We start from the raw sequence: 10287 nt of genomic DNA, 5'->3' as shown, positions 1-10287 counted from the left end.
ATGCACTCCATGAAGCATAGCGTAGTAATGAATCATCCTCTTATATTTCACCTAGTCCGAGATATTTCCCCTCTTTTTCTCCGCCGAGTCCTTAGATTGGTGCACTTGTTTTCGGAAGAAAAAAATAAGAATAAGAAAGAAGATATGTGCACTTTTTATTAACACACACCCAAATAGTTTTCAGGGAGTCGTTGGTTCTAAGAAACGGTTTGTTCCTTTCTCTCTTCTCTCTATCTCATTCTTCTTCTTTCAGCTCAGATTTTTGCATTTTTGCAGATGGAGATGAAGATCTCTAATTGTTTTCCCACGCAAAAATGGTGCGGAGGAGCATCTCTTTCTAGACAAGTAAATGTTCGATTCTATCCACTACCTTCTCAACGCTTGCCTCCAGCTTCCGGCAAAATGCGCCAGCGCCGCAATTTTAGGTATTGTAATTCTCTATTTTTTCGTTTTTCCATGAAATTAAGCGGAATTAGATTTTGTAAGGATCAGCTGATTACATTTCTGAAATAATTGAGCTGGTTTCGTTCAGTGATTTGAGGTTTGTTACTAACTGATTGTACTTATTTTTAATTGAGTTGTTTAATTAGGTTTTTGACTTTCTGATTAATGGAGAGTCAGTTGCTATTTGGTTTATTGTGTTTTGAGGTTTTGTGTTGTGGAAAATGGTTCTAGTTTATTTCTTTTTGGTTTTAAATTAGTTTTAGGGGTTTATTTAGATTTTAGTTGACGAGAATCATTTGCTTTAGTTTCTGTTAGCAGGAGTTGGTTCTGTGATTTGAATATTTGTAATCGTGGAGAAGTCATTTGAGTTTTTGAATTGCTTTGATTCCTGGAACTTCGAACTGCAAAAGATGAAAAAATTGTCATTGAAGAAGCTGTAATTTATTATATAATCTGGAGCTAGTTAAATGGATTGGTGAAAAATGTATTTCTAGAAGTCGAGTAGATCATATAGTTGGGAAGATGAAATCAATCTCCTTTTCTATCTCCTGCTGCATTAGTTAACTTTGTTTTGAAATTTCTAGTTTGCAGAATAAGAAAAAACAAACCAAGACAATAAATATCGAACGCCCACCAGATGTTGATCTACAGTTAAGTGATGATATAGATTCTGATACTGAAAAGATGTCCAAACAAAGCCTATCAAATTCAAATCAGGAAGTTCCCATCGAAGAAAATGTTGACACTTCGACGGAAACCAAAAGTTCAGATGAGAGTACTTATTCGGTATGCTCTTTGAGATAATAGAGTATGAGATACTTGTAGTTGATATGCACTTCATGTGTGTTGAATAAGGGTTTTCAGGTGTGTCATCCAAATTACCCCTTCCATTGAATTCTCTGGGTGGAGCTTTTCGCAAATCCTTAACCCTATTAAAGCTATATGAAAATCTCAGGCATGCCTCAAAGAGTGCCTTGAAGAGACATGCCCTTATTTTGCCATCAACAAATAACTAAGTGTCTCTCAGCATTTGAACTAAATTGCTGTACCCTTGTGCTTTTTTGATAGATAAGAATTTATATTATGACGTATGAACTATGTGGCAGGGGTGGGTGCTTCCATTAGAAAAAAGTCAGTCCCCAATGTATTCATATTCAATATTACACCAGAGTTTTAGTTTCTGTACACCAACAAATACTGTAAGAAAACAGAGTTCTTTTAATGGTTTAAGTAGTAATTAAAAAATTCCCAAAAGATTAACCAACGAAAGCTTAATGCACCTGCCAGACTTTCATGCCACATTTCTTTCTGCTGAGTATATAAGCCCCCGAGATTTCATGCCAATCAATATATTTAATGCAGGTGAGTAATTATCTTGGTCCTTTCTTTGCTTCTTCTCCTTCTCAATCTACCAGTACTCCCTTACATTTCTACGAAGCTAAAATATCTACAATACCATTTACATAAATATGGAATGATCTATTATCAGTGTATAACAACTTAGAGCATCAAATAATATCCAGTTTATTTGCTGTGTTAGGAGCAAAAAGGTTAAGATTCACTAGAGGTTTGATGCATGTCATACATCTTCATAAATAAGCTCTACCAAATGACCTTTGTCGTCTTGATCCTCGCCAATAAGGAAATTGAAAAGATCCTTGTTTTTTATGTAGTCTTTAATTGGTAACGTCTTTTGCATTTTTCTCTTTTGTCAATTTATCCTAATGGTGCAAATTACTTGGGATCATAAATTGAATACCTCATAATTGAAACAGTCTGTCGACTCAAATGAGGAGGGACAACCTTCAAGTGTTCATCTTAAGGATTTGATTGGCATGATAAGAAATGCGGAAAAGAGTAAGATAGTTCTGGTTTCATCCTTTAAGTTCACTTATTTTTGCTATTTTAAGGTTTTCTCCTTGGGAAGTTTGTGCGAATTTCATCAAAATTAAAATATCATTGTGTAACTTCATCACCTTCTGAATAAAATCTGTAGATATTCATCTACTCAATGAAGCTCGGGTCCATGCGTTAGAAGAACTTCAAAAAGTTCTTGGAGAGAAAGAGGATTTGCATGGGAAGATCAATATCTTAGAAATGAAGCTAGCAGAAACTGATGCACGGCTCAGAGTTGCTTCCCAAGAAAAAATACACGTGGAACTTCTAGAAGACCAGTTGGGAAAGCTAAAAAATGAGTTGTCTAGCAGCAGAGGCAGTGAGGAAAATGTGCTTCATGTGAATAATTCAGTTCCTCTTTCACGTAGTGATCTTGTAAATTCCTTGAGTGAGCAATGTGATTCGTTAAGGAAAGAAAATATGTTATTGAAGCAAGATCTTCAATCGATGAAGTCAGAGCTTAGCTTAGTCAAGGAAACAGATGAACGCATTTTAATGCTAGAGAAAGAACGATCAGTTCTTGAATCTTCTTTAAGTGAGTTGGAATCTAAACTGGCTGCATCTCAGGAAGGTGTTTCGGAGCTCTCTGCCTTGAAATTGGAGTGCAAAAATTTATATGAAAAGGTGGAACACTTACAAGCATTGCTAGCTAAGGCAACCAAACAAGCAGATCAAGCAATATCAGTGCTACAGCAAAACCAAGAGCTGCGGAAAAAGGTCGACAGGCTTGAAGAATCTCTTGAAGAGGCTAGCATCTATAAACTTTCATCTGAAAAATTACAGCAGTATAATGAACAAATGCAGCAAAAGATAAAACTTCTTGATGAACGCCTTCAGAGGTCTGATGAAGAGATACAATCTTATGTTCAGCTGCATCAGGATTCTGTCAAGGAGTTTCAAGATACACTTGATAATTTGAAAAATGAAACTAAAAAAAAAGCTCTCGATGAACCTGTAGACGAGATGCCTTCTGAATTTTGGAGTCGGTTATTGCTGATGATTGAAGGTTGGTCTATGGAAAAGAAAATCTCAAAGGATGATGCAAAGTTGTTAAGAGAACTGGTCTGGAAGAGAGATAGACGTATTTGTGATGCATATATGTCATGCAAGGAAAAGAATGATCGTGAAATTCTAGCGGCATTTCTTAGATTTACTTCATCACCAACACGGTATGTCTGGTTTCAATAATTCGTCACTGAATATTCCTAGTTTGAGGATATAACTTGCAGTTTCTTTTCTGGTCAACCAATAGTCCAGGACTGCATATCATCCATATTGCAGCCGAGATGGCGCCTGTTGCGAAGGTATAATCGCTCACCTCTGTGGATTACAATCCTCTGTTGGATGAAGATATGAAACTTAAGCTTTATTTATTTGTGTAACAATTTCTTCAGAATGGATTATTGGATTGTATGTTCTGTATTTAGGACGAAGTTGTTTTCTCCTTACATCGATGTACTAAGGGTGGAAAGACAAGTTACTAAAAGTAATTTAATTATAGTACCTTGATTTAAATATGAAGGCAATTAGTATGAGTTGGTTATAGATCATCTTTATCATAATTCCAGATAACTCTAGGTTAGACCAGAATCACATGCACCTAATCATTTTCCTGTTGGCTGATGCTAATGTTTATTTGGTAAAAGTGTATACTCTCCTTTTCTCAAAAACTACAAGTATAGCAAAGTATGCTGCAATCATAGCTGGCCAATGAGTGGTATGAGTGTATGAAAAACAAGTACACTGAACAAGATTTATCATAACAGTCTCATTTATTCCTTACTCTGCAAGATAATCAAAATGCATCCAGTATTTATTCAGTTGTGGTCTTGTGTCTTTCTTTTATTTGTATTTCGTTCTTTGTTAGTCTGTTATGCCCTCTGAAAGTTGCATATTCTGTTGATAGAAAGTAATATATTATTCGTGATATTTATGTATAATAAGCTTTCATGGTCAATGTTTTGGTAAATTAAGCAACAACTATGAAATTATATACTTAATATTAAGCACAACTGTATTGGAGGCATTCCTAATGTTTAAATTATCTAAAAGGCGTTCCTTAACTGTCTCACAGGTAGGTGGTCTAGGGGATGTGGTGGCAGGTCTTGGCAAAGCTCTGCAGGAAAAAGGACACCTTGTGGAAATTGTTCTTCCTAAATATGATTGTATGCAGTATGAGTCAATCAAGGACATGAAGGTATGCTTAAAAATTGACATTCACATCATTACCTTAGTAGCCAGGTTCTGATATGATTTTGGATTACGTAAATGGTTATGCTTTTACAGGTCTTAGATGTGGTGGTTGAGTCATATTTTGATGGTCGGTTATACAACAATAATATCTGGACGGGCACTGTTGAAGGTCAAGAGTATTTACGCTCCACAAGGGTCCATTTCTTGTTACATTTTTTTCCTGTAGGTTTGGCTATATCATTTATTTATTTTTGTTTTCAGGCCTTCCAGTTTATTTTATTGAACCTCAGCACCCTGGTAAATTCTTCTGTAGAGGACAACTTTATGGAGAGCACGATGATTTCAAACGATTTTCATTCTTTAGTAGGGTAGCACTTGAATTTCTACTTCAGGCTGAAAAGAGACCAGATATAATTCATTGCCATGATTGGCAAACAGCTTTTGTTGTAAGATCGATTCCAATTTCTGTGGTAACTTCTAGCAGCTGTTTTTCATACATTCAGGATTCTATTGTTTCATGAAGGCACCACTTTATTGGGAAATATATGTGCCAAAAGGATTGGACTCAGCGAGGATTTGCTTTACATGCCATAATTTTGAGTATCAAGGGACTGCACCGGCATCAGAATTAACATCTTGCGGTCTTGATGCTTATCACTTGAACAGACCAGATAGGATGCAGGACAATTCAGCAAATGATAGAATAAATCCCGTGAAGGTAGCAAAATATCTGTTGATAACTTGTTATACCTGATCTTGGTGGCTCCTTTCCTTTCATGTCAACTTTTTTAATACGTTGTCGATGTGGTTCTTTCTTGTTCCAGGGTGCAATTGTGTTCTCTAACATTGTTACCACAGTTTCACCAACTTATGCTCAAGAGGTCCGCTCTGTTCAGGTATGAATTTCATTTCCGTAAGCATATTCTCTCACATTCTGTTTTCATGCATGTCCAGTCATTTCTTTTTTATCTTATACTTAAGTAATTGGTTTCTCTAGTGAGGCATGATAGGTTTTGTTTGAAATACAACTAAATAGGACTTTGACTTCTGAATTATAGTTTCTGCACAGCCTGAAATGACCTGTTGCCATCTTCATGAATAAGTAACAACTTCTGTTGTTGCCAAAGAGTCTCAAAATATATTTTTTTTCCTTCTTCAATATTCTTCTCCTTGTCTTTCTTTGGTATTAAAGATGGTGAATATTCCCCTGGTGTCTTCAAGGATCAGTTTGAAATCTATTGACTTCTGTAAACAAGTGATCTGAGACATCCTTGATTATGTATAAGGTCCAATGATCATGTCTTTAGGTCTTCATTGATGATTTAAGTTGCCATATGGCCAATATATTTTCAAGATGGTAAAACATACTACTTTTGACAAAACTTTAGAAGACCTTGAAACAAATTGGTGGTACACCTGAATCCTGATATTTGACTTGATCAGAAGCTTATTCAGATCTGCGAAGTCCAAAGGTGGTTTGGCAGAAGGATCTAGCTCTTTTGAAAATTGAGTGCACTTCCATTTGAGTTCTAAGCTTTGTTTCATATGGTACATGATGGTCTTTAAGTTTGTAGAATGATCCAATTTACAAAATGATTATACAAATTACTTATGCATGTTCCAAGTAAAAAATTCCCTCCTACTAGGCGAGGAAAAAAGTGATTTTGACAATCTGTTATCATGTTTAGTCAATCCTTTACACCTTGCCTGATGAATTTCTGCCTCAAAGTCAATTTTCATTTCTAATGTACAGGGAGGAAAAGGACTTCATGCAACAATTAACTCCCATTCTAAGAAATTTGCTGGAATTCTAAATGGAATCGATACTGCTGCTTGGAATCCTGCTTCTGATAATTTTCTTAAGGTCCAATACAGTGCCAGTGACATAGATGGAAAAATAGAAAATAAAGAAGCTTTAAGAAGACTTCTAGGGCTCTCTTCTTCTGACTTTAGACAACCATTGGTAAGAATTTCTTTGTTTATTATTAAGTTATGACTTGCTGGTTATGATGGCAGTAATTTATTTATCAGTGAGTGATTATGATGTCAGTATTATACTGCCATAACACGAGAATACTTTTGTTACTTTGTGACTGACCTTTTAATTATGAGATTCAATATGAAAATTATTACTTCCTCCATCTCATTTTATGTGAAGGTATTTGACTTGATTGGAGTTTTAAGAAACAAAGGAGATTTCTGACTTGTAGGTCAAATATATGTGAAGTGTCAATATTTTCCTTTAAATGTGTGATGGAGAGAGTTCCACATGTCTTTTCATTTTAAATCAAGTGGATCCTAACAAGCCATGTCATTTCAGGTAAATGTGATGCTAAGATTAGATAATTTTGAAAAAGAGAGCGTGCTGTTCTTTTCGGGAAAAACTAAAAAGAAGAGTGTGTCAATATAATGGGGAACAGAGTAAGCAACTACTAGCTTGCATTCCAATGGAATTAAGTGATTCTAAGTTTGGATTTGGTGGCAAAAAAATGTTTAAAGTAGCGGAATGCTGCTGAAACTACCATTGGTTTCAGAGGATTCCACTAGTGTGAATTTTCTGAAGAAAAAAAGAAAAAAAATGCACTAAGTGATGACTGTGTTTATTACTAGAGTCCATGAATAAGATTATAAAGAGAGGCAAGATTACATGCAGTGACTGAATTTAGTTGGAATTTCTCAGCCTAACCTTTAAATCTGACTATGAATTTTCTAGAGCTGCAAAGCATGCTGGTGGGTCTTCCTAAATATTTGTATCCGTGTGTGGCATTTAGTTTCATTGTATGTTGCATGGTTTATTATCCTTCTCTCAAGGTAATCTTGTTCATTTCATTAGTTAACATGGGATAATATCTCATCAAAGTTAACTCTAAAAACATTTCATTTTAAATAAAAACCTTTTTGAATAAAGTCTAAGTTCATCGAAAATGTTAGAATAGCATGACTTATATGACAGTTGTGATGTTTTAGATTCCATGAATCATCCCACTTCTTTTATTTTATCTTAAATAATATTTGGATGACAATATGACAATGCTGCACTACTTATTTTATTAATTTATTGTACTAATTGACCTGTCTTGGCAACATCATCCTTATATCACAAATTCTGATTTAAATGTACTCGTTGCTTATAACTGAAGTTGAAAAGCAAAGAAAACAAAAAGACATGGTGAATGGAATGTTAAAAGTTTCAAACACAATGTTGGATGAGTAAGCTAAGGATTTAAGAAGAACAACTGTTGGGTGGATATACTAATTGATATTGCATTATAACTTGCTGCGGTTTCTCTTTCCTTTTTGATAAAAACTTCCATATCACCTTCATATTTTAACTAAGATTGGCTGGCTACAGGTTGGTTGCATAACAAGACTGGTTCCTCAAAAGGGTGTGCATCTTATTAGACATGCCGTATATAGGACTTTGGAGTTGGGAGGTCAATTTGTTCTTCTTGGTTCTAGCCCAGTGCCGCATATTCAGGTAATGATTTCCTTTTCCTATGCTATAAGTAAATACAATCATCATGTCGTCTTAATGACAGTGTCAACGTTATATATTTTGTTGATTCTAGCACACAGATAAGCCGCTGTAGCTCAATTTTTGAACTTCGTTGATCAATAAAATGTGAAATACGGTAGAAGAAAAATAGGTTCTACATGTCCAGTTTTGTCTATAAGAATTCACGTCTGAACAGGAACAAAGCTGTTGGGTTTTCAATTTTATGTGTTGGATCTTCCAGTTGGGGGTCCATGAGAATGAACAATTCAGTAACCTTTTTCTTCCAGTCTAGCAGTTAGATCTTTGTGTTCCTGTGCTAATCAAATCAGAAATCCTACCTTTATGGAGACATCCAAAACTTGGAAACTCATAAGAATGGTTGGTATCAGCCACAGTTATATTCTTTATAAAGGTTGGTTTGTCTTTTCTTGAGATGATGCCTTTGCTGAGGTTCGGTGTGCTGGTTTCTATAAATTTGTATTTACTATGGTAAATGTTCCAATTCTTACTTGTATTCTTTCTATTGAACTTAAACACTAAACTGTTTGAAGCTTGATTTCTTATTTCCCCCAACACATGAATAGACTTGGGTTTGCTAGATTTTCTTTTAGTGGCTTCTCTTTGCATTGTTAATCATGGAAAAATAATAAAATTGTATATGATGGATATAATGCTTCTCTGTCAGATGTTTTTGGCTCAACTTTAGTATGTTACATCTTCCCACACTTATTTCTTATCAAACCATTCATGTAAACTTGTCTGCACTTTGCTGTGGACTCCTCCACTGTTGCTCTACCCGTGGTTCATCCTAGCATAATGATTAGAACTTTGTCAACTCATACATCAATATTTGTGCAGAGGGAATTTGAGGATATTGCGAACCATTTCCAAAATCACGAACATGCTCGGTTGGTATTGAAGTATGATGAGGCTCTTTCCCATTTGATATATGCAGCATCTGACATGCTTATTATCCCTTCCATCTTTGAGCCTTGCGGTCTTACTCAGGTCATTCCACAGTTGCCTGAACAATTTCTATTATATCAAGAACCTGTAGAATGACTCAATACTTTTAAGTTCTAATGTTTGAATCTGAATTCCATTTGTGCAGATGATAGCAATGAGATATGGGTCGATACCAATAGCTAGGAAAACAGGGGGCTTGAATGATAGGTTCGTCGATGCGGAACATCAGGACTTCTTCAGTAGTCAGCATTCATGATTTTACAGTTTCAGATTTATTATTAACCATTCAAATCATTTTGCAGTGTTTTTGATGTTGACGATGACTCAATCCCACTTCAGTTTAGAAATGGATTCACATTTGCGACTGCTGATGAACAGGTATCAGCAATTTAATAGCTAAGAGCCTAATACATTAGTAAAAAGTTGTCCAAGACACAGTTCTAGTTCAGTTTTGTGGCCTTATAGCAAATTATTACAGTTCAGAACTTGCATCAACCTTTGTTTTTAAATAAAATATACAAATTTTGATGTTGCACTGTTGTTCCATGACCAGGGATTCAACAATGCTTTGGAACGTGCATTTAACTATTATATGAACAATTATGAGATCTGGAAAGAGTTTGTTCAGAAGGACATGAGCATAGATTTTAGTTGGGATTCATCAGCATCACAATATGAAGAACTTTACGAGAAGGCTGTGTTGAGAGCAAGAGCTGCAAGTCGTAATTGATCTCATTCCAATCACAATTTGTTAATTTATTGATCTAGTTAGCTGCTTGAATATGCATGCCATCATTGTGTGGCAATAGCATCCACTCGAGGATAACAGGGTGAGCAACCACTTCACTGAGCATTTGTGATTTCACAATGAGTGTAATGCATGTACAACCTCGGATATCAAAGGTGCAAGGCAAAATTGGCATACCAATACCATCTGTGAAGCTTTTCCGGCGAGAAATGAGCAACTCAGTTTAATTTACAATTTTCTGTAAATCTTTATGTTGTTAGTACAATATATTCTTTTTGGCCAAATATGTTGTTAGTAAATACTTTTCATAGTGCTTAAAGCAAGAATATAGAGAGTGTAGTCAACTTGTTTACGTACGTGAGATCCTGTATAGATTATTTTAAAAAGAGAATTCATTAAATTAAATAAACTGCTCTAGTTGAAAATTCAAGTTCAACCTTACAACATAGCATTGCAGTTTTTCTAGTTATTACTCATATGTGGAGGGGTCATTTTGTTGTATCATTGTTAGTGCTTGATTTATGAGTTGACTTGGGAAAATGAA

The 10287-nt window shown here is 35.2% G+C and overlaps 1 protein-coding gene across 4 annotated transcripts; it reads left to right on the top strand.

The window, feature by feature from the left end:
• LOC100316881 (starch synthase IV) lies at window positions 1-10173 on the top strand. 4 transcript variants are annotated; one of them, XM_069293098.1, is made up of 17 exons: window positions 10-207; window positions 277-425; window positions 1029-1806; window positions 2220-2301; window positions 2441-3509; window positions 3593-3644; window positions 4415-4537; window positions 4627-4702; window positions 4795-4979; window positions 5057-5251; window positions 5358-5429; window positions 6287-6496; window positions 7886-8011; window positions 8888-9037; window positions 9141-9202; window positions 9298-9373; window positions 9549-10173. In XM_069293098.1, exons 3-17 carry the CDS (start codon window positions 1801-1803, stop codon window positions 9723-9725), a joined length of 2661 nt encoding a protein of 886 aa, XP_069149199.1. In that variant the 5' UTR covers window positions 10-207; window positions 277-425; window positions 1029-1800; the 3' UTR covers window positions 9726-10173.
• The last annotated feature ends 114 nt before the right edge of the window (window positions 10174-10287 follow it).

This window comes from Solanum lycopersicum, chromosome 2, assembly GCF_036512215.1.
Source record: "Solanum lycopersicum chromosome 2, SLM_r2.1".
Classification (NCBI taxonomy): domain Eukaryota; kingdom Viridiplantae; phylum Streptophyta; class Magnoliopsida; order Solanales; family Solanaceae; genus Solanum; species Solanum lycopersicum.
Note: the sequence above shows the minus strand (reverse complement) of the source record. Positions and strands in the feature narration are given on the sequence as shown.